Source organism: Ovis aries, chromosome 1 (assembly GCF_016772045.2).
Source record: "Ovis aries strain OAR_USU_Benz2616 breed Rambouillet chromosome 1, ARS-UI_Ramb_v3.0, whole genome shotgun sequence".
Taxonomy (NCBI): Eukaryota; Metazoa; Chordata; class Mammalia; order Artiodactyla; family Bovidae; genus Ovis; species Ovis aries.
Genome location: NC_056054.1, coordinates 186,940,649 through 186,964,645, shown reverse-complemented (window position 1 = coordinate 186,964,645; position 23,997 = coordinate 186,940,649). Strand labels below are relative to the sequence as shown.

Genomic DNA, 23,997 nt, shown 5'->3' with positions numbered 1-23,997 from the left:
CCATCCTAATAGTCTGTCAATTTTCTCCCCAGAGGGAAGTGATGAGATTTCCTTTGACCCAGATGATGTCATCACTGACATTGAGATGGTGGACGAGGGCTGGTGGCGGGGACGTTGCCACGGCCACTTTGGACTCTTCCCTGCAAATTATGTCAAGCTCCTCCAGTAACTGTTCCTGTCTCCTTGCTGCACTGTGACTTCGCATGTCCCCAGTGGCTCTGCCTCCAGCTGCTCTCCATTTCTGCTGCAAGTGTCTGACAGGATGTCATGAGTTGCTTGAAGTTCTAGACAGACTTCCCTCTCCCTCTCCATCAGGTTTTGGAGCAGAGGAGGCATGAAGAAGGGGGTCTCCTTCCCCTCAGTGTCTTCTCTATCCTGCATACCCAGGATGATCTCAGGGATGCTTATCTTGTGGTCCTGCCTCCTTCCCCGTGAGTGCCCCCTCTAACCCATACCCCTAACTCTGCTTTCCTTTGTGAGTGCTGAGCTTCCTGGTCTGTTTGCATGGCAAGGTATGTCTATATTTCCTAGTTTTCCTAGATGTATTGTTTTCTCTCTTTCCTTCTCTGCAGAGATATCTCTGACTCTTCTCTCTGATCGGTCCTAAATTGGAAATAAAGTGGGACCATGGTTCACCTCTATTCTTTTTTTTTTTTTTTTACTTTAAATATTGTATTAGTTTTGCCATACATCAACATGAATCTGCCACGGGTGTACACGTGTTCCCAATCCTGAACCCCCCTCCCACCTCCCTCCCCGTATCATCCCTCTGGCTCATCCCAGTACACCAGCCCCAAGCATCCTGTATCCTGCATTGAACCTGGACTGGCGATTCTTTTCTTATATAATATTATACTTGTGATTCTGAGGTAAATAGTACTTTTACGTGGCCCTCAATGCCCCTAACTCTCATTACAGGTAGAGGGAATTTTCCTTCCCTCTTTCGCATATTCAGAAAAATCCTTCCAATCACCGCCCATCACTCTGAACCCTGGTGTCAAGGGCTGTGCCTTTTCCTTAGACTATACTGATAGCCAGTTGAAAAAGAGATGGGCCTGGGGAATGGCAGTTAGGTTGGGAAACAGGGGCCAGGAAGGGTCTACATTAAGCAGTTCAACTTCTACTGGCTTCAGCAGTTGTGAGAGGTCAGCCACCTTCCACCTGGGAGTAATGACATTTCTTTAGTGCATGATGTTGGCTGAGACAGAAGCACAAATTAGGGGAAAGGAGGAGGAAAAGATTGGCCAACAACAAAAGATTAAAACTAAAAGGGAACAATTGGACTTCCCTGGTAGCTCAGCTGGTAAATAAACTACCTGCAATGCAGGAGATCCCGGTTTGATTCCTGGGTCAGGAAGATCCCTTGGAGAAGGGATATGCTACCCACTCCAGTATTCTTGGACTTCCCTGGTGGGTCTGCACTGCGGAGGCCTGGGTTTGATCCTTGGGCTGGGAAGATGCCTTGGAGGAGGGTATGGCAACCCATTCCAGGATTCTTGCCTGGAGAATTCCCATGGACAGAAGAGCCTGGCAGGCTACAGTCCATGGGGTTGCAAAGAGTCAGACATGACTGAGCAACTAAGCACAAAAGGGAACAATGAGATGATAAAAAGGATTTGGAGTCAAAGATAGTGGCCTCTACTAAAGAAAGTCTAGGCTTCCCTGTAGCTGGATGAATGAAATCAATGGCCGTGTAAGAAGGTAGATTGAGTTTCTCTGTGGTACATGAAGTTTCTCTGTGGTACAGGGCTGAGGCTGATAGAAGAGGTGAGGACCTTCGGACAGCCAGTGATAGGCAAAAAACAAGTCATCAAGCAAAGTATGGGGATGAGATCAGGATGCAGTGAGTTTATCTAACCCAAAGCCATTGGGATTGGCAAGGTCCGGAATAGGAGACCCTAGGCAAAACAAAATCAAATCAAACTGAAAGTCAGGATTCGGTATAGGGTTGGTAGAAAATGGCTTTCTTGGTGGCTCAGATGGTGAAGAATCTGAAGTCTGTGCTATAACCAGTATCTAAACTTGGGTTCAGCTTTCAAAGATGGAGAAGACAGTGGGATCAAGGAAGAGCTAGGATTGGTGACTGAGACCCATAGTTGTGGCAAGGCTTCATTAAAATCCTTAGAGTTCACTGGTGAGCTGCCCATGTGCTTAGAGCACTGCAACCCTCAGGCTCATTCCTTGGCTTTTCTTCAAGACACACACTCCTTTGTTGCCACAGTGACCTCTGTGCCAGTGAGACACATCTGTCTCTATGCCTCGCTTGCAAGATTCACCCAGATAGATGTTCAGAGTACAAAACAGCCTTTATTTTTGCCTGTAGAGATATTGGGGTTTCCAGGGTATAGAGGTAAGTCACACTAGATATTTACAATCTCATTCTTTGTTTCAGTTTGATTAGACATCATCACATACTTGGGCAGTGATTTTCTTCCTACATCCAAATTCCACCTTGATTTTCACTTTTTCCTTCATTATAAGACAAAAGCTTCTTTTCCAGGTCCTTAAGGCAATAATCTTTTCTGCCTGGGTTCCACAGACCTTACCCTCCACATACAGCTGATCCCTACTTTGGACTGGATTTCTTGGTGTGATACTCTTCAAGGGCTCTGCCCACAGACACCTCCCCCATCCAGGTTCTTATTCTTGGGTCCACAGTCCCCTTTCACTCTCCTTAGCTGATTCTTAAGCTGAAACCATTTCTAGCTATCTTGCTTTTGTCAGATAATGCTTGCTGTTCATGCTGCTCACTGTAGCTTCATCCCATTAATCAGATCACTGTCTCTCTAAAAGGCTTTCCTTTTTCTTCAATTGCCCTGTCACCATAAAATGTGCTTTTTTGTATAGGCTAGGATACCTGTAGTACTATACTATATACTATACTATACTATACTATATATACTATAGTATATACTATACTATAGGATACCTGTAGTACTCTGATTTCCTGCTACATATATAATTTGATGCCTTATAAAATGTGTTTGATGGTGTTGATCTGCTCAATGTTGCACTTTAGATAGAAACTGGGAAAGTAAAGTGTACCTGGAATGGTGGGGCCCATAGAGAGGTGCGGTCACATTTCTGCCTGCCCTCCTGAACCCTGGGCTGCCCAGACTGTCAAGGAAGAGCCCTCTGCTCCTTTTCTTTCTCTATATTTCTCATCAGGCTCACAGTAGCCCCAGATTTTCATCTGCCTTAGGCTACAGCTCCCCTTGCTTTCTTTTTCTAATAAAATAAAACCCCAGAATGGATTTTCAGAGCTTTCTTTCTTCATATAGGAAGGACTAGATTCCAAAAATGTGGAACTGATCCCTGGAGAACTCTTCCTTTTTTTCCCCCACTTTATTGTTTAGTTGTTGCAATTACTCATTTTCACTGAATAAAACCCTAGCTCACACTCTAGTTATAATTTTTAGAAAATGGCACGTTATATACAAATGTGAAATATAAACCAAACAATAAGGATTAGGAAAAGTAGAGTTACATTACTGACTAGTACCAAGTGGCACATTAAAATGAAAGATGAGGGTACGTCTACTCTGGCACTTGCTCTCATGCCTTCATATCGATTAGACTCTTTTATTGTTGTTGGTTAAATTCTTTGTTCTCTGCTTCTCCACAGTACCCATCTTCCTTATCCCTCTGCCTTTGCTTGCTGATAATTGCTAGGAAAATGGCATCAATTAAGGTGAGAGGGATATAAGCATGGGATAAGCAGTTCAACCATCTTGGCTTCAGCTATGCCTGGAGACCTGATAGGATATATTTTTTGCACATGACCCAGGGACATGAAGCCACATCAAACAAACTTAACTCCATTTGGTTCCCAACTTAAAATGATCTAAATCTATTTGGTAAATAAAGAGCTGCATGAAATCGTGACTGCTATAGATGGTTATGTGAGGTAAGAATTTGCTACACTAAAAAGCTTACCTGACTTACTGCCATTGGTGTGTCATTCATTAGGGCAGTGGTTCTCAACAAGAGTGATTTTGCTCCCAGAGGATATTTCCAGAGACATTTTTGGTTGTTAAAGCAGTAGGGGAGCTACTGGTATTATTGAATAGAGGCCAAAGATGTCACTAAACATCCTCTCACACACAGGACAGTCCCTATGACAAAGAATTATGCAGTCTAAAATGTCCATAGTTCCATGAAACCCAGCTTTGGGGGATGCCAGTTTCTCTTGTGTATTTTCATTTTACTTTTGTTCTCATAAGTTTTGACTATTTGTTACCAAAAATCAGAAGTATCATCCATTTTTCATAGAATGAAGTCATGCCCAGCAAGAGTTAAGAGCAATTACAGGGAATCACTATGTTCAGATGTCTTCCTTCTCAAGATTCCCCATGGTATACTCAGGTGGTGTCTAGGACCTAGTGACTGGTACCACAGGACGTACGGTGGGCCTGACTTTTCCATACGCATGGTCTCCTTGGGCTACCCTGAGCCTTCTGGCATGACACTGAAGTTGGGGTTAGTGTCTTGTGATCATTTCACATAGCCCAGGGTGGTGCTGGCCCATAACTGGGCTCTCCCTAATCCAGACCGAGAATAGAATTTTCAGAGGAAAAGAAGCTTGAATCTTAAGTCACTATTAAAATGTTCAAAAGCAGTCTGTGATTTTTGTCCTAATTTTCTTCATACATATAGTATCTCCTCTGGATTCATCTAGTTTTTCAAGGCAGTCCTTCTATATGTTGCCAAGATTCTACACAATCATCTCATCTGTGACCTCATTTCTGCCTCTTACTGTTTGACTTTAGGTGTCCCTGAGGCTTCTGTGCTTAGCCTAGGTCTCTATTCTGTTGGACTGTCTGGGCTTAGAGACAGTGGGGTAACTAAAAGAAGCCCTGGACTTGGCTCTCAAGACAAGTCCAGCTCCAGAAACTTCAGACTGTGCTTTTTACCCTGGGTGCCCTGGGAGGCATCTCAGTCCCTCTTCCTATACTGCCTCTGCCCCATATCACTGAAAGCGCTCATAAACTGAAAAGTTCTCCACAAAAGCACAGGCCTATGCTGGTTATGGAATTTCATGGCTCTCTCATCTCCTAAGGTCTTGGGCTCATCTTCTAAATGGCCTCAAGTTACCTATTTACTCCACAGACAGATTTATTTTAGAAAAAAAAAAAGTAGAGGGAGGGAGGCTATTAGTTATCAGTATGGTGCTATAGCAATTATACAAGCCACGGCTTAGGAAATTCTTCCACCTTATACAGCTTCTCAAGTTTTGAAGGGCATTGCATGTTTGAAAACACCTAGATAAGAACATTTGCAGTTTACAGAAGAAAGTCCTCAAAATCACACTCTGTCCAACTTCAGTAACTCTGAATAGGAATCCAAGAACGGTGGCTTCTGAGTCTTTAGCGTAAGGTGTGTCTTCCTCGTGGTCTGGCTCTGAAGGTGGTGACTAAGGTCTCTCGGGCCTGTTCGTGGGACTGACACATGCTGGTCAAAAGAATCGGGTCAGTCTTGTGTTCTACAACATTGAAGGGACAGGATTTCAGGTGCTCAGACATGGAGGCAACGTCATTAAACTCCCAGCTCTTGATTTTGGAGAAGAGGCTGCTGAATTGCCAAATCTGTGAAGAGACAGATGCATGAAAGTAAGCCCTGAGTATGATACCCTCAGGTCAGCTTTATTTAAATAGTTTGAAGAAATGCCTTCTGTTCTTCCTGGTCTCAGATTCCAGAAAGTATTTAGTGACTGCAGCAGACATGTGTTAGTCCCTTCTCCAGCATCCAATTCCTAGACCCCCTTCCAACTGATAACCTTCCCAGCCAGCCACATGTTGTGTGAAAATGACTAATAGCAACTAATACCCATCTGCTTATTGCTATATACCCTCACTCTGCCCCCTCCCCAGCAAAGTGATTAGTTCTAGAATAGACATATGATTCAAATCAAGACAACCAGTGCTAATGAGAGTCTACTCCAGAACTTTTGTCTGAGATATCAGGAAGTACATTCTTTTTTCCCTTCTGTGCTTAAATTTGGAAGCTATTGTCTCTCAGAGCTACTAACAGCCCCCATGGACCATGAAGGGAGAGCTGTGTCTTAGAGTGGAGTCACTAGTGAGGAAGTAGAGATAAGAATTGATAGCAAAAAGGTCATTTGGGGGGCATTTTTGAGGAGTTAGATCAAACCACATCTGAAGCTATTACCTTTAGACTTTTTAGTTATGGGCCAATAAATTCCCTTTACAGTTTATGTATAAATTTATGTGTAAAGTTTCTTATGTATAAAGAATACATTTATACATATAAAGAATACCTGTATAAAGAATATTCTTATTTATAAAGAATACATTCAAGTGGTCTTGCCTGGAAAATCCCATGGATGGAGGAGCCTGGCAGGCTATGGTCCATGGGGTTGCAAAAGGTTGGACACGACTGAGCGACTTCACTTTCTTTTCTTTCTATATCTGTGTATTTAAAGTTGGTTTTATATTGCTTAAAAATTAAAGTATGCTAATTAATAAGAGTCTCAATAGAACAGAATCCTTAGGAGAAATCTAAAAGGCTAGTACTCAAACCCCTGCTGACCTTTGGCACTTAGGACGGTGCCAAAGTAACTAGTTTTAAAATCTGGCTATGAAGATAGGCATAACCTGATATTCTTCAACTTTATCACTTCATCATCAGTTTCTTGTCATTGTTCTTATATAAAAAAATGTGACCTAGGATCTTGGAACTATTTCCCTTTTTACTTTAAAAAGGCATTTTAATATGAGTATCCTTTAGCTCCAACAAAACTGTCTTTCTTCCTTTCTACAAGGAAATCAATTTGTCCTAAATGATATTTAAGAGTTGTCAGCAATGACTGAATTGGGAAAATTGTTAGTCAAAAAATAATGAAATTCCTAGTATGTAAATTAAATTTTTTGCATTTGATTTTACAGAGGAAGATACTAGGTAGTTCCAGACTGTACAGTTCCCGAAGGCAGGATCATAGTCTCATTCATGTTTATTCTAACACATGGTCAGTTGGCAGTCAGTTATTTAACACATGGATGCAGGCCTGGATTCATACGGGAGAGTGTGATAATTACTTTTTGAAGAAGACTGCTCAGGGAATAAATAATAGAAAATATGCAAGATGTTTTACACATAACAAATAAAAATAGAAGTAAACATCTCCTAACTCCCCAATGCCAGTTTGCCTACACTGACATACTGGGAAGAAAGTCAACAGTGAGATTTTGGAACTGATGACCTAAATGGGCATCATATATTTGTGATTCACATTACTAATACATGTACCATAAGAAAGGGTGCTAAGGGCACCTTGGATATGACAAATTGGGAGTTTCACTTCTATTTGGTACAAGCTAATAGGACTGGAAAAGGTCAGTTTTCATTCCAATCCCAAAGAAAGGAAATACCAAGAATGCTCAAACTACCGCACAATTGCACTCATCTCATACACTAGTAAAGTAATGCTCAAAATTCTCCAAGCCAGGCTTCAGCAATATGTGAACCGTGAAATTCTTGATGTTCAAGCTGGTTTTAGAAAAGGCAGAGGAACCAGAGATCAAATTGCCAACATCTGCTGGATCATCAAAAAAGCAAGGGAGTTCCAGAAAAACATCTATTTCTGCTTTATTCACTATGCCAAAGCCTTTGACTGTGTGGATCATAATAAACTGTGGAAAATTCTGAAAGAGATGGGAATACAGACCACCTGACCTGCCTCTTGAGAAACCTATATGCAGGTCAGGAAGCAACAGTTAGAACTGGACATGGAACAACAGACTGGTTCCAAATAGGAAAAGGAATACGTCAAGGCTGTATATTGTCACCCTGCTTATTTAACTTATATGCAGAGTACATCATGAGAAATGCTGGGCTGGAAGAAGCACAAGCTGGAATTAATATTGGTGGGAGAAATATCAATCACCTCAGATATGCAGATAACTCCACCCTTATGGCAGAAAGTGAAGAGGAACTAAAAAGCCTCTTGATAAAAGTGAGAGGAGAGTGAAAAAGTTGGCTTAAAGCTCAACATTCAGAAAACAAAGACCATGGCATCTGGTCCCATCACTTCATGGGAAATAGATGGGGAAACAGTAGAAACAGTGTCAGACTTTATTTTGGGGGGCTCCAAAATCACTGCAGATGGTGACTGCAGCCATGAAATTAAAGGATGCTTAATCCTTGGAAGGAAAGTTATGACCAACCTAGATAGCATATTGAAACGCAGAGACATTACTTTGCCGACAAAGGTCCATCTAGTCAAGGCTATGGTTTTTCCAGTAGTCATGTATGGGTGAGAGATTTGGACTATAAAGAAAGCTGAGGGCTGAAGAATTGATGCTTTTGAACTGTGGTGTTGGAAAAGACTCTTGAGAGTCCCTTGGACTGCAAGGAGATCCAACCAGTCCATTCTGAAGGAGATCAGTCCTGGGTGTTCTTTGGAAGGAATGATGCTAAAGCTGAAACTCCAGTACTTTGGCCACCTCATGCGAAGAGTTGACTCATTGGAAAAGACCCTGATGCTGGGAGGGACTGAGGGCAGGAGGAGAAGGGGACGACAGAGGATGAGATGGCTGGATGGCATCACCGACTCAATGGGCATGAGTTTGAGTGAAACCCGGGAGTTGGTGATGGACAAGGAGGCCTGATGTGCTGCGATTCATGGGGTCACAAAGAGTCGGCCACGACTGAGCAACTGAACTGAACTGAATTGAATAGAACTCATGATACAGTTAAGCAAGCCTAGCTTTATCGGGAAAAGGGAATAAAGCTTTTCCAAGGGGAAAGATGCTTTGATGTACACAATATTTTAAAAATTAAATAAGCATTTGAACCAGGGGAAATCAGTGGACCAAATTATTTTAGATCTTCAAAATGAATTCAACAACGGCAAAAATTAGTTGATTGTGGCTGAGTAGAATCTATTGGCATATTGTATCAATTAGAGTCTAGGCAGAAAACAGATGGCACACTCAGACTGGGTAATTTGAAGAGAATTTTTTAAAGGAATGACACATAAATGTGTGAGCAGTGTATAGGAAAACCAGAAGATTTAGGGCAGTTTCCAGGCTAGTAACAATCTTGAGTGTTACTACTCTAGGCCTGAATGGGAAGGAGGAGTTTATTAGAATCCAGAATGGGTAACTGTGTGGAGGAAAACCATCAGATACAGCTGTCTTCAGCGGAGAGACAAGGCCAGTGCAAAGTGTTGAGAAGGGGAAAATGCATGCAAAAAGGAAGCCAGAAGAACACCTGTGTCATCCTCTCCCACCTGCCCATCTCCCATTAGACTAGCCCACCTGGAAGCTGGAGGGCAAGGGAGCAGGTTAAGGTAGTCTGCAGAGATCAGCCTCCTGGGGGACAGATCACGATGGAGAATGGATCATGGAAGCAAACAGCAGATATTCTGAACACATACAGAGATAACATAGACGCTATGATTTGTATTACTATTTTTATGTTTATGGGTCTGTCTCCTCTACTAGGCTGGCTTCCTTGGGCTCACAGACTGTGTCTCATTCCTAGTAACCTAGTACAATACCAGTGCTGGTGCATAGAAGACTCTTAGTAAATAATTGCTGAATGAATGAAGTGAATGACTAGGTGAATTACTTGCCTTTCTGTGAACTCTCCAGGAGGTGCCTCCATGGGAATACCTCTTCTTCTTCCACTGCAGGAGGACCATCCCTCTCTCTTGTAACAAAGTGGCACAGATACTCCTCATCAGCACGGACACCTGGGAGAGCTGGGACAGGCTAATGCTGTCTAGGAACCCAGCAATGTACTGCAGGACTTCCAGGGGCAGGCTGGTTAGAGAATTCTGGTTTTTTCCTTCTCGACCTGAGAAATGGTTGTTCTTCCTTCCCTCACTCAGCTCTGAAGCAACCTCTGGCTTGATGGCAAAGGTCTTGAGCTCCTGACTGTAGATCACTTTTGCCTTTTGCCCTGGGGGACGGAAATGGTTTTGAATAAAGGTACATCCCAAGTAGGCCAAGGGGCATCGGTGTTGGAACCAGCCATTGAGACATGACTGAATATCTGTGTGAACATTCTTGAAATGTAGGGGAAATTCATCCCTCCTGAAGAATTTGTTGCAGGTGAAAGTAAAGGCAGAGCTGCTCTTGTTGTGTCTCCTGGTCACACACTCACTGTGGAGCTCCACGTGGAGCCCATTTGCGTTGCTGTTTGGGTTGGCAGTGGTTAGGAGGTCAGCCAGCACCGTCCCAGAAGAAAACTGTTCTGGCTCAAAACTGTATGTCTGTGTAGCGAAATCCATGAATAGCCCGTCAATGCTCCTGGACTCGGAAATGACATGACCTTTGAGTTCTCTTTCCAAAGCACACAGGAGGGTGGTCTTGATGAGATCTGACTTGGGCAGGTCCTCCACAGTGATCCCTAAATCTGAAGTATCGACGGCCTTGTGCTCACTTGGCCTACAACTCATGGCATCACCTAGGCGAGCCCGCTTCCCACAGTAGCTCACCGGAACTTTGAAAGTGTAAACAGTCTTCACCTCCTGAGCCTCCAGGTTGCCGTAAACAAAGTCTCTCTCTTTGGGTGTACAAGCAGGCATCTGACCAAAGTGAATAAGCATCCTCCCATTGTGCACCAGGTACATATTATAGTCCTTTGCATCCACAGCTGTTTTCAGTCTTTCCAGAACACCATCCTGCCAAGGGGCAAGTCCTGTCTTTTCTATGGCTGTATGAAAGTCCTGCTGCTTCTGGTCTTCCTGTGGCTCTTTTCCTTTGGCAGCTCCCTCCTCTACCATTCTATTGCTGCTCGAAATCTGTTCTTTCTCTGGGCTGTTCCTGCTCTTGCTGTCACTGCTGGCTGACGAGCTTGTTAAAGCTGAGGCCGCATGCTCTTTGCTGAACATATTTTCCCACTTGTCAAACTTGGCCAGGTCCATCCCTTCTTTGGTTTTGGCTAACGCCTCTCGTTCTTCCTGACTTAGCTCTACCACCTCCCCATTCATGGCTGACAGAGAGCAGCCTGTTTCCAAACCAGCATCCTCCCCACCCACCGCTCCACCCATTTCCTCCCAGCTGGCTTCACCATTCACAGGAGGTTCCTCTTCCATGGGTTCTCTAGTTTCTGGGAAAAGCTCTACCATTTTCAGAGACCTAAAAAGGACCTTCTGGTCCTGAAGGGCCAGGGCTGTGTCCAAGCACTCCTCATCGGGGGTCTCTTTCATGATGTTCTCATGAAGCATTGTTTCAGAGTCCACATTTGGCCAGCGGTTCCACTCCATGGAGCAGCACACCACGCTGGCAGGACACACTTGCAGGTGCTTGGCCAGCTTGTGGCGGGACATGAAGAGGGGGCAGCCGTATTCGGAGTTGAGGCATGGAACCTGCTCTAAAGGGCAGAGTAGCTCGTGCTCAGCCTCTTTGCACATGTGGAAGGTAGCACCGCAGGACAGGTGGCAGTTTATCACCGGGCAAGAGACACTGGGCTCCACGGGCATGTGGCAGTCACGGCTGAAGCATCTCTCGCAGTGTCTGTGCTGCCCTGGAGGAGGCCTGCGTGTCCTACCCTAGAGACACCAAAGGCAAGGGGAAGGAGAAAACAAGTGACTGCTGGCAGACAAGCTCTACATGTCTGTGAGGGTTTAAGTTTTATTTATTTCCTGTTTATACACGCTGATTGTAGGAACCTTGGAAAACACAGAAAGTCATAGAGAAGAAAGCTGGAGAAGAAAATGGCAACCCACTCCAGTATTCTTGCCTGGAAAATCCCATGGATAGAGGAGCCTGGTGGGTATAGTCCATGGGGTCACTAAGAGTTGGACATGACTGAGTGACTGAGCAGGCACAGAAAAGAAAGCAAAAACATTCATAATACCACAACCAGAAATAACAACTATCAATACTCTTTATTTTCCAGTAGTTTATTTTATCTATGTACTAGATGTGTTGAAAATAGGGGGAGAAAAACACACACTCATGAAAGTGGGCTACAAAGTTGACAATTGCTATTTTTGAGTTGTGGATTATTGAGGATTTATGCACATTTAATCTCTGAATACAATTTTTCTGCTTTCACTTGCTATTACGTTATGTCTAGGCTGTTTTAGAAATTTTTCTTTGCAAACTTTCTTCATAGCGGCAGTGTAACATTCCAGAACGAGTGTTCTGTCATTCACATGATCAACCACCAGGGGGCATGCTGGGAGGACCCAAGGTGGGTCTGGTTTTGTTCACACCTTCGTCCTCAGCACCTGTCACAGGGCCTGGATCATTGTAAGCACTCAATAATATTTGCAGAATGAAGGAAGCGTTAGCCATTTAGATTACAGCTGGATTTTTTTCTTTTTCATATATAAAGTTTTACCAAAAATCTTTCCTCATCAGTCTTTCTCAGGTCTCTACTTTCCCCTAACTCTGTGTCGGTTTATTCTAGGTTCTGCTCTAGAAGCTCTGGTTCAGCAAAAAGCTGATATATAGCATTAGACCAAAAGGACAAACCCACCAGCAGCTTGGGCTACAGGCTAAATGAGGCCACACCTGGACCTCTGAAAGGTGAAATTCCAGAGAGCACCTGGTACTTACCATAGCTTCCAAATTTCTTCTGGCTTTGAATAAGAACTCTAGGGGAAAATATAAAAATACAAACATGAATGATTCGTGAAAAAGTTATTTTATCTACTTTAACAGGGGCCAAAATGACTTCAAGTACTCTTCCATCACCCTGGGCCCCCCATTTTACAGTCAAATATGCTCTTCTTAGGTGCACTTTTACTTTCTCTTTCTTTCAATACACACATATTTTTTTGCCAAGCCACTTGAAGATAAGTTGCTGACATTATTACACTTTGTCTTACTGGCATATATATGCTTACTTATCTGTAAGTACTTCAGCATGTATTTCCTAAGAATAAGACATTTACTTTTGTGACTACAGTAACATTATCTCACCTAAGAAAATGAAAAACAATTTTCTAATATCATGTAACATGCTATCTATATTCAAATTTTCCCAATTATCCCCAAAATGTCTTCTGTACTTTAAAAAACAATTTTCAGTTCTTGAGCCAGAATGCTGGTAAGGTCGACTTATTACATTTAAGTCTTTTTAGCCTCCTTTAATCTGGAAAACCCTCATTAACTTTTCTTTTTTAGAAAAGACAGCCTTAAATCTCAAGGAAATTGTATGCTAGTTTATTCTTGTATTCATTCTTCCATCCATTTATTCAACAAGCATTTAGTTACCTACTATATATGCCAGTAAGTGAGCTTAAGGGTTACCTAGACTGCTTGTTGGAGAAGGAAATGGCAACCCAGTATTCTTGCCTAGAGAAACCTGTGGACAGAGGAGCCTGGTGGGCTGCTGTCCATAGGGTCGCATAGAGTTGGATACCACTGAAGCAACTTAGCATTCATGCATGCGTTGGAGAAGGAAATGGCAACTCACTCCAGTATTCTTGCCTGGAGAATCCCAGGGACTGGGGAGTCTAGTGGGCTGCCATCTATGGGGTCGCACAGAGTTGGACTCGACTGAAGTGACTTAGCAGCAGCAGCAGCAGCAGCAGACTGCTTGTTAAAGTGGCTTTAAACACTATTGTTCATTATAATCAGCTGTAATGCTTCTTACATATATAGATTTGCACTGTTCAGTAGGGTAGCCACTGGCCACATGTGGCTATTTAAGTTAATCAAAATGAACTAGAATTAATAATTTCGTTCCTCAAGTCATACTACATTTCAAGTGTTCAGTAGCCCCATATGGTTAGTAGCTACTCTATTGGACAACACAGAATAGACTATTTTCATCTTCATAGAAAGCTCTATTGGACAACCCTGCTATGGATGCTGGCTATACCCCTGACCTGAGTGAAGTGAGTGTTCTGAAACTTAACATTCTTAACACATTCCCTATCTGACTCGTGCACTGAAAGTGTGAAAGAGAGATCGTGCCAGAATGCTCTATAATTGCCTGAATCAGGAGGCAGGTGAGAAGCTGCTAGCCAGAACATTGATAGGTTCAGGGCCAAGTAGAAGATAAATCAGCCAGAGAGAGAGAGAGGGAATGCTGAGCAGAGTGGAAGGACTGTGAGGGTTGGGCTGAGAGGGAGCAGAATAGGTTCAGACAAAGATCTTTTGGATGCAGGAGTCCAGCCAGTTCTTTCAACATAAAATTTAACATTCAGGTGGGCTTCCGCCATATTCTAGATCACTCCTGGGTTGGGGGGGTGGGTGGGAATTCCCATTGTGGACCTGTGGGAATTTGTAAATATTAGGTTCAAGCATCTGGAATTTTGGTATTCAATAAGGAACCATTTGGGAATTCCCTGGCGGTTCAGCGGTTAAGACTTTGAACTTCCAGTGTAGGGGGCATGGGTTTGATCCCTGGTTGGGGAACTGAGTTCCCATAGGCTGCATTAATTAAAAACAACCCATCTGGGAACTTTTTAAAAAGGAACCATTTATCATTGTAATTGGGGGTACTAACCAGTAGGAGTGGGAGGATGGAGTGGAAGGACCTGGAGTTAGAAACTACCATGTGGAGAACATGCTGGAGGCTGAGATGGTGAGACAGAAGACAGCAGAAGTGGATGGGACAGACAGGAGACATTACAATGCTACAAGTAACATTTTTGCTTCTGACTTGAGATGGGGGAAGAAGAAAAGCCAAAGATGATGCCAAGAAAGTGAATCAAGAAGAGAGAACATTGGGTGTAATTCTGAGAAAAATGGAGGTCTAAGGAGGAAACTGTCTGGGGAGGAAAGATGGGCCCAGCGAGCACAACACAAGTTGCTTTAGGTCATGACAGACCGTGTGGGTGGGAAGATGAGGGAGTAGAACAGAGAGACACAGACTTGCGAGTTACCCGCTTAAAAGCGAGAGGAAGCCATAACTGGAGACGTGAGCACACAGAATAGGAATCTGAGCCATGAGGTACAAGGCTAAGTGTGACCACTCTAGGGTAAGAAGTAGAGCCAGAGAAGGAACGCCAGAGAGCTAAGAGAGTCGGGACTGTGTTGCCAGATCTAACGGAGAGGGTGAGTGATGGCCTCCGATGCTACCGTGAGGTTAAGAACAGCGATGACAGTGCCGCCGCTCGTGGCAGGTCCGCGAAGAGCTCTTGCCAGAGCATGCGCATTTCAGCTGTGACGTGGGACTCTTGGCCATTCAAAATCTGGCGTTTGTTTGGAGTGGAGGAGAAAGCTATTAAGCATACACTTCAGTGCTGGCAGGGCCTGTGCCCTGCCTGGGAGAACGAGACCATCTGTTTTCTATTCATGACAGACATTCATCAAGAATGGACTATGGATGACTCATGGTCTCCTGTTGGGTTTTAGGTGGGAAAGAAGATTGGAGCAAGGCTATGTGAAAAAAGCTAACAGTACCAGGAATGTCCAACTTCATGTTTGCCAGTCAGATTCTGTGACAAAGTTGAGCCCATTTCCCAGCAAGGGCAGAGCAGCCCTGGCTAGTTCTGTGCACTCCCTGTGTGTAGTGAGAACTCTGCCCTTATCGGCAGACATGTGTCTAGCTGGAGGGACAACGGTAATAAACTCTAAGCTCAATCATTTCTTTAAAGCTGAGGTATAGTTGATTTATAATGTGTTAGTTTCAGGTGTACAGCAAAGTGATACATACATCTAAATCTATTTTTTCATTCATTTCCTTTATTGGTTATTACAAAACATAAGTATAATTCCCTGTGCTATACAGTAGGTCTTTGTTGCCAATGATTTCTTATCCTTCAGCATTATAAAAGGTTCTTAAGAACAGTGGTTTTGAGGCTAGGAACATTTGTAGTGGAGCCTTATTGCTCTCCATCTCTTCAAAGTTATTTGAAACTATCCCTTTAAAAGAAAAGAAAAGCAATGCATGGAGGCAACAAAGATGCTTTTGCTGCTGTTGTTGCTCTATGTTGCTATTTAAAGAGCTTCTGCCAGGCTCTGGAGCTACCCCAGATGAGTGACTTTGAGAGAGGGCATGTGCTCAGCAGAAAGACACTGCGTGGAGACCACTCATTGGAGATGTTTGGCAGTGGAGGAAAGGAGAAAGATAAATATAGCCTAAGGGCATAAGATATCACATCTAAACCTTTTGTTCTATAGCTGGGGAAAAAATACATTCCAAAAACATTCCTACTATGATAAAGGACAATTCAAAATTGTTGATATCCTAATTATTGCCGGAGAAATAGGGTGACCATACACGCTAGTTTGCCTTAGACACTGAGTGAGCCCTGAAAGTCCCAGGTCCCAGGAAACCTCTTAGTCCCAGATAAATTTTGACAACTGATTGATCACCTTAGGTTGGAGCCAACTGGTGTTGCCTCAGCTTAACCAAGTTAGATTTATCATAGGTTGTCTCATGATATGAGATGCCCTTTTCTCCCAATTTCTATTTCAGTGCAGTGACTGGATCCTTATTCTCCATGGGGTTTGTCTAACTTGCCAAGACTGAGTGATCTCTCTGCATTTTGGATATCATACAGGAAGAGAAATAAGATATCAATGCTTAACATGTGTATTTATATAACATCTCATTTAATCCTCACAATAGTCTTGTGAGGTGGGTGTTACCATCTCCAGTTTACTGATAAGGACACTGAGGCACAAAGAAGCTTAAGTCTGTCTGATTTCAAACTCTCCTCTCCACTACATCACAGTGTCCACTGGAGATCCATACAGACCTCTGTGGTCCATCTCTATGATCAGGGGAGAATGTGAGCCCATGGCTATACTGTGTTAGGCGATAGCCTCTTTTCCTTCAGATGGGGTGCAGAAAGGTGTCTACATGTATTATCTTTCCGAATTGTAGAGGAGCTGGATGCTTCACATTAGGAAACACCTTCACCCCAAGGATGATTTTTTTTGGGGGGGGAGGGTCCTCCTCTAGAGCCATCCCATATGGTGCCCTCCTGAACAGAAACAAGATGACCATCCAGGTCCTATGCCTTCACGGTTCAGGGAAATTTTTTAGGGTTAAAAATGTTCACTTCCATTTGGAGTCTGAGATTTAAAATGAAACATCTACCAAATCAAAGCATATAGAACTTCTTCACTGTGAAAAACCTGATGAAGTTCTGTTTATGAAACAGAGTATGGTTACTTGGGTGACATTTTCCCCTTCAGTCTCCATGCCCCTATAGTTACCTTTAAATTATTGCTCCCTGTCAGAAAAGGTAATTCCCTCCTCTTAAAAATGAACTTCAATCAAGTTTGGCCAAAACACTCTCCCCCAAAATATGTTTTAAAGTTCCCCTGTCTAGGGGACACAATGCTATATAATTTATGCTTAAATAGTTGAGAGATCTACACAGAACTAGATTTTACTAATTGTACTGGATGGAGTTTAAATACAATATGAGTAGATAGGGGCTTCCCGCGTAGCTTAGTTGGTAAAGAACCTGCCTGTAATGTGGGGGACCTGGGTTCGATTCTTGGGTCAGGAAGATCCCCTGGAGAAGGAAATGGCAGCCCACTCCAGTATTCTTGCCTGGAGAACAGTAGATAGAAGGACCAAGTGCAGTACATGAGTTCAAGGGATGAATACTTCTTTAAAGAGATAGAGGAGAATTTAGAACCTGACAAAGCAGCAGAAACTATTTGATGCAAGTTTGGTGCTCTGTGGATCACTCAGAAAGGAGTAAATTAATAAGCAAAGGCAAGTCAGCTAGAATAATAGTCCTTAAAATATGGTACCTAGACCAACGGAATCAGAATCACCCAGGAATTGGTTAGAAAAGTACTGTATTGGGCCCCACCAAATCAGAACTACTGAATCAGACCTACCAGCTGATTGTACTGTAAGCTCAAGTTTGAGAGCTATAAGAGCCTGATATTATGCCCCAATCACAAAGAAACTAGTGCCTGGTTACGTGGGAAGGCTTGGGAGAAAGATCTGAAAAGGCAGTTGGCAAATCTACCCATTTCTTTCCATCTCCACCACCACTGCCCAGGTCCAAGCACCGTCATCTCTCATCCAGTCTGGAGCAATAGAATTATAATCTCTCTTACTCCTCCCATTTTGTGCCCCGTAATCTATATTTGTCAGCAAAAAGAGTGATTTTAACAACTTTTAACATTAGATTACTACTTCCCTGCTTAAAATCTTCAGAGGATCCCATCCTATCACAAGAAATAAGGTCCATTGTCCTTATCTTGGCCCACATGGTCCTCCCTGAGTGTCCCTTGCTTGTCTCTTTTACCTCACCTCTCTCCTTTGAGCACTTAGTTCCAGAACTTTTTGCTCATTCTTCTGTAGGAACTTTGTACTTGCTCTTTCTCCCAAGAGAATTCACCGCCTTCTCCTTAATTGCTTGTGGGTTTCTTCTCCCCGTTTAGACTTTACCTTACCTGCTACTTCCACAGAGGTCTTACCTGATACCCCCAATCAGAAGTAAATTAAAGAGGGGACTCCCTGGTGGTCTGGTGGACTCTGCTTTTTCACTGCCGAGGGCACAGGTTCAATCCCTGGTCAGGCTAAGATCACGCAAGCTGTGCGGCACAACCAAAAATTAAAAATAATAAAAATAAATTAATGAACACATGTTCTGCTGGGTAACTTTTTGACAAGTTACTGAATCTCTCTAAAGCTAATGTATTCATCCATAAAATAGGCCTCATCATAACTCATAGGATTGTGTGAGGATCAAACGAGATAGAGTATCGAATGTATCCAGTATACAGGAGTCACTAAACTGTCCTTTCTCTACCGAGCCCACTCTCACGGTCACCACCCCTGTCCAGACCTTATTTCTGCCCATGGCATCACACCCACACCCCTTGGCTGACCTTTCCATTTTCAGTTCTCTCTCATTCCACTGGATCTTACATACCCCGCCAGCTTAACCATTCTCAAGCCCCTATTAAAAAAAAAATCTTTCCTCACTCCTTTATCAATGTGAATCTCCCTGCTGCTGCTGCTAAGTCGCTTCGGTCGTGTCCGACTCTGTGCGACCCCATAGACGGCAGCCCACCAGGCTTCCCCGTCCCTGGGATTCTCCAGGCAAGAACACTGGAGTGGGTTGCCATTTCCTTCTCCAATGCATGAAAGTGAAAAGTGAAAGTGAAGTTGCTCAGTCGTGTCTGACTCTAGCGACCCCATGGACTGCAGCCTACCAGGCTCCTCCGTCCATGGGATTTTCCAGGCAAGAGTACTGGAGTGGGGTGCCATTGCCTTTTTCGGTGAATCCCCCTAATTTCCCACAATTCTGGCCTCTTGTATTCGCCACAAAGGGCTTCCCAGGTGGCGCAAATGGTAAAAAATATGCCTGCTAGTGCAGGAGATGAAGGTTGTAAGAGATGGCAGTTCGACCCCTGGGTCAGGAAGATCCCCTGGAGGAGGGCATGGCAACCCACTCCAGTATTCTTGCCTGGAGAATCCCCATGGACAGAGGAGCCTGGTGGGCTACAATCCATGGGGTCTCAAAGAGACGGACACGACTGAGAGGCTAAGCACGGCACAGCACTGCACACATGCTAATTTGTTTTTTTATTGTTGTTCTGTTTTGTTTTAAAGGGGGAAAAAGAAACATTTTCAGCTTTATTACGTTAATGTGGCCTTAACTGAACGGAAAAGACTCAGTGGACTCCAGTTATGACAGATACTCTGAATGCTGCCAGGATTGTTTGTACAACTTTACAGCACTTGTTCTTCACCCTTGCAGTCATAGAATCAGAAATCTGGATCAGGCAGATAACCAGAAATCCTCTACTCTGGAGTTTTGCAAACGTCAGTGTGCATTGGAATCACCTGAGCAGTCCTTTTAAAATGCAGTTTCTGATCTTGTAGAATGAAGGGTTATGAAAAGGGTCTAGTTTAACCTCTTCATTTTCTACAAGAGAAACGGAAGCCCAGAGAAGGAATGTCTCATTGCCCAGGCCCCCCAGAGTCTCTGACTCTGATCACACGCTTTTATTTCTTCTACTTCACCTTGATGTTTATTAAGAAATTCTGTGGAAACCACAGTACCACACAGAGCTACCTGTGTGACAATGGCCAAGGGCTTGTGGGCAGCTTAGATGATACCAGGGGCAAAGCAGGACAGAGCCTGGAAGAATGAGGAAGAGGTGGTGACCAAGGGTCACTGGCCAGAAGGTCGTGAGAAGGCATACAGCAGGTATATTTAAATCACTGACTCAAACAAAAGAGAATGGGATTAACAGATGATAGTTTTCACATTCTTTACTACAAAGTTAGTAGACAATCAGGGTTGGTGTCACGGAGGTATTTTTAGGCAAGGGGCCCTCCCAGCACCCCTCACATGATGTCAGCGACTAACTATTTTGCTTCCTCATGTGGCTAGCCCTGGCAATAATTATTTATTCCCGAGCTTTAACTTTAGTGGAAGTGACAAGGTCAAGAGTTTAAGAACAGAGATTAACTGTTAAGCTATTAACCAGCCAATTAATTTGTTACCTTAATTATACGTTGTTAATCTGTTTCCCTGCTGTGGAGATATTTAATTTTAGGGAAAGAAAATGTATGAAGTTAAATATTCAAATAATTCCTTTGCCTCTTGAGATTTTAACACAACCAGTTGGCCAAGGAAAATTCCCACATGTGGTCCCATAATCCCGGGCTTTCAGGCTATGATTTCAGCCCTTTCACTATACCCTAAAAACCATCCTCCCCTAAATCACCATTTACAGTTCTCTACCTACACTAGAAATCTATCTTTAAACTTTCTAGTTATTTAATTAGCTAGTTAATTCTCATGACTGGCTCTTGTATTACTAGCGTCAGTATTTTAAATTTCTGTTTTGTATTGGCCAAGAAAATGCAAACTGGCCGGTAGGAGTAGCTGTGAGTCAACTGGTCTGGTTGGTTATTGCTAAGCTAACACACCATTTTGTTAGGACAGTATTCAGTATACACCTTGAAAACTTTGGTGCTCCAGAAACCTTGACAAAATTAAATGAAGTGAGGCAGTTATACACAGTGCATTTGATTGTACCTAGCAAACAGGCATAATTATAACCCAGACACTGATAGCAAAGTTATGGGATGCATCTGGAGGTTACAGAGGCTGGCAGGAAGGAACCAGGCATTAGGGTGTCTGGTGGTAGGTCTCCTTTTCCTGGCATTGGTGGCATTAGCCAGTACACTGCAAAGTTCAGAGTGTGCAGAATCATTTTTGCTGCACAGGCCACTTCCCAGGATGTCCTTGGCTGAACTTTTAACTCTATCACACTAAGCGAGGTCCAGAGGAAAACAGGAAAATAATCACTGCACCCTTCTCCCTGCCAATTTGTTTGTACATGCAACATTATGAAATTATTCCCAAAGCTGAAAATAACCTGTCTACACTTTAAAGTGTTTGATACTTTAAGTATCATTAATCATTTTACTTTTGTCCCTCAGGATGTGCAAATTTCAAGTTTGTGACAATTTTTGTTTTACCTGCCTGTAGAAGTTTTTCAACTTGTGAAATACTTTCACTTCTATTCCACAAATGTATTTGGATTCAAGAGAGCTGGGAAGGAATGAGTCATGTTTAGGAAATACTGTTAAATAAAAACAGGTTTTAAACTCTGCAGGCAGAATTTTTAAAATATATGCAGTAAATACAATTGTGCTAAATTAACCAGTAGTGTCACAGGTGATGAAATTTGAAGTACACGAGAATGACTTGCAATTAACACTGTGAATGTTGGTTGGGGAAAGATCACACATTTGCACTTCAGAAACCAGAAATTCTGGGTCTGGGCCTTTTATCTGTTTTATCACCACTTCCTCTCCCTCCCCTATCTTGAACCCCCATCAATACTGTGTAACCTTAGAGACACCACATAACTACTATGGTTGATTGCAGAAGAAAGAACCTAAGCTGTTAGAAAGCACGTAATCTCCTAGTCTAAGATTTTAGATTCAAAGCAGGAGTTCACATATGAAATGAAAGCAGAGTTTCACTGTCTGAGCCAACCTTTTCTCCCTCATATGTAACTAATTTGTTTTAACAACCCTCTTGCTCAGAGCAAAAAGGTGATGGGCAGCTCAGCCTCTGCGTCCACGTTCACCATTCTAAATTCCCCCTTGATGAGCCTGCCCGCATCTAGAAAGCTTACCTTGCCAGAACAGCCTGAGTCAGCACGTGCTGCACCCGCGTCCCTTGGTTGTGAGCAGGCAGACTGCCGGAGGTGGCTGGGCGCGCATCGGCTGCTGCAGAGGACCGAATTCTGTCGTGGAGGTAGGCAAAGGAGAAAAAACTTCAACAGAAATAGTCCAAGTGCTTCGAAGTTAAAAATAAAACTATATCACAAGGGCCAATGTGACCAGGCTCAGCTTACGATTTTTTTTCTTTCTCCTGTATTTATCAGCGCTCTGTCTCTGCTGGAGAGGCAGTCACAGGGGAAGCCGGAAGGCAAATGGGGTTTTATATCAGTGGGTTTTCTTTCCCTTGAGGAAGGAGGACAATCTTTTTAAGAAGGGTAATTTTCAAGGCCAGAGCAGCCTCTCCGAGTCCTGTGCATAGGGTTGGCAGATCCAGCTGTGCTCCCTGTGGCTGGTGGAGCACTCAGGACAGGCTGCTGCTCTAATTATAACCGTGCTTTGCACTTAAACCTGTCACTGGCTGAGGCAGCAACTTGTGAAAGTGACATGTGGTCCTCTGTTTCTCCTATTTCTTGTCTTGACAAGGAAGTGGCTGTCCTCTCCCAGCCCTCTTCCTTCCCCGGTGGTTGGGAAAGGAAGAGTTTATAATTCAGAAATCAGGCATAGTTTAAGTCCAGTGTGAGAAAACTCTAGAGGTGGTAGGAGGCTTAGCTATTACTTAGTTCAACTCTCTCTTTTTTACAGTTGAGGAGGCAGAGATTTAGAGAAAGTAAATTTTGCCTAGATCTTCTAGCGCTACATTGAACACAAGGGTTGAGTGGTTATCTCGTAACTTGTTTTTTAGATATGTTCATTTGCGTTGTATTCTACCTATAAGTGATATGATGTGGGATTTGCCTTTCTTTTTCTGACTCATTCCACTTAGTATGATAATCTCTAGGTCCATCCTTGTTGCTGCAAATGGCACTGTTTCATTCTTTTACGGCTGAGTAATATTCCATTGTGTATAAAGATATAGATAGATAGTGCTGCTATGAATATTGGAGTGCGTGTATCTTTTCTAATTGGTACTTTTGTTTTTTCTAAATGTGGACCCTAGAGTGGAGTTGGTAGTTCTATTTTTAGTTTTTTAGGGGACCTCCATTTTGTTTTCCACAGTGGCTGCACCGATTTACATTCCCACAGTGTTCAAGGGTTCTCTTTTCTCCATATTCTCTCCAACAAGTTATTTGTAAATTTTTTGATGATGGTCATTCTGACACATGTGCTATCTCATTGTGATTTTGATTTGCATTTTTCTAATAGTTAGCTATGTTGAACATCTTTTCATGTGCCTGTTAGCTGTATGTCTCTTTGGAGAAATGTCTACTCAGGTCTTCTGAACATTTTTTGATTGGGTTGTTATTTTGATACTGAGTTGTTTAAGCTGGTGTATATTTTGGATATTAACACTTTGTTGGTCACATCATTTGCAACTTTTTTCCCATTCCATAGATTGTTGTTTTGTTTTGTGGTTTCTTTTTCTGTGCAAAATTTTTAGGTCACAACTGCTAATTTTTGCTGTTTTTCCCCTTTTGCCTTAGGAGATCAAAGACAATATTGCTATGATTTATGTCAAAGGATGCTTTGCCTATGTTCACTTCTAGGAGTCTTATGGTTTCAAATCTTTCATTTAGGTCTTTAAGGCATTTTGAATCTATTTTTATATATAGTGTGAGGGAATGTTTTAATCTCATTGTTCACATATAGCTGTGCAGTTTTGGTATCAGGCTAATACTGGTCTCACAGAGTGAGTTAGGAAGTATTCTGTTTCCTGGAAGAATTTGTAAAGAATTGTTAATTCTTTAAACATTTAGTAGAACTTAGCAATAATACCACCTGGCCCTAGACTTTTCTTCATGGAAAGTTTTTAATTGCTAACTTAATCTATTTGCTAGTTAAAGCTCTATTCCCAGCATTTATATTTCTTATTGAGTCAAATTTGGTATTTTGGTCTTC

General features: G+C 42.8%; 2 protein-coding genes across 5 annotated transcripts in view; one reads left to right on the top strand and one right to left on the bottom strand.

Moving 5' to 3' along the window:
• HCLS1 (hematopoietic cell-specific Lyn substrate 1) overlaps positions 1–3,254 on the top strand; it is a 37,171-nt gene extending 33,917 nt beyond the window's left edge. The window contains exon 14 of the mRNA XM_004002961.6: positions 33–3,254. Coding sequence (XP_004003010.1) covers positions 33–169 — 137 coding nt within the window. The 3' untranslated portion in view covers positions 170–3,254. The remainder of the gene's footprint in view (positions 1–32) is intronic.
• Positions 2,288–22,460, bottom strand: FBXO40 (F-box protein 40). 4 transcript variants are annotated; one of them, XM_060418505.1, is made up of 7 exons: positions 22,236–22,460; positions 22,014–22,124; positions 18,324–18,440; positions 17,440–17,498; positions 12,534–12,571; positions 9,596–11,518; positions 2,288–5,585 (listed from the first exon to the last, which is right to left on the bottom strand). In XM_060418505.1, exons 5-7 carry the CDS (start codon positions 12,534–12,536, stop codon positions 5,367–5,369), a joined length of 2,145 nt encoding a protein of 714 aa, XP_060274488.1. In that variant the 5' UTR covers positions 12,537–12,571; positions 17,440–17,498; positions 18,324–18,440; positions 22,014–22,124; positions 22,236–22,460; the 3' UTR covers positions 2,288–5,366. The 4 variants fall into 4 exon arrangements, with proteins under 4 accessions (XP_060274488.1, XP_060274489.1, XP_060274487.1 ...); XM_060418506.1 differs by having other exon boundaries at positions 22,014–22,460; XM_060418504.1 differs by lacking the exon at positions 17,440–17,498 and having other exon boundaries at positions 12,534–17,439.
• Positions 22,461–23,997: the final 1,537 nt, after the last annotated feature.

Coding starts and splice junctions, on each gene's coding strand:
- FBXO40 (XM_060418504.1), bottom strand. CDS start 12,599: ATGTTTGTATTTTTATATTTTCCCCTAGAGTTCTTATTCAAAGCCAGA. Junction 11,519..12,533: donor GAAGAAATTTGGAAGCTATG/GTAAGTACCAGG, acceptor TGGTGTCTCTAG/GGTAGGACACGCAGGCCTCC. Junction 5,586..9,595: donor CCTGGAGAGTTCACAGAAAG/GCAAGTAATTCA, acceptor GTCTCTTCACAG/ATTTGGCAATTCAGCAGCCT.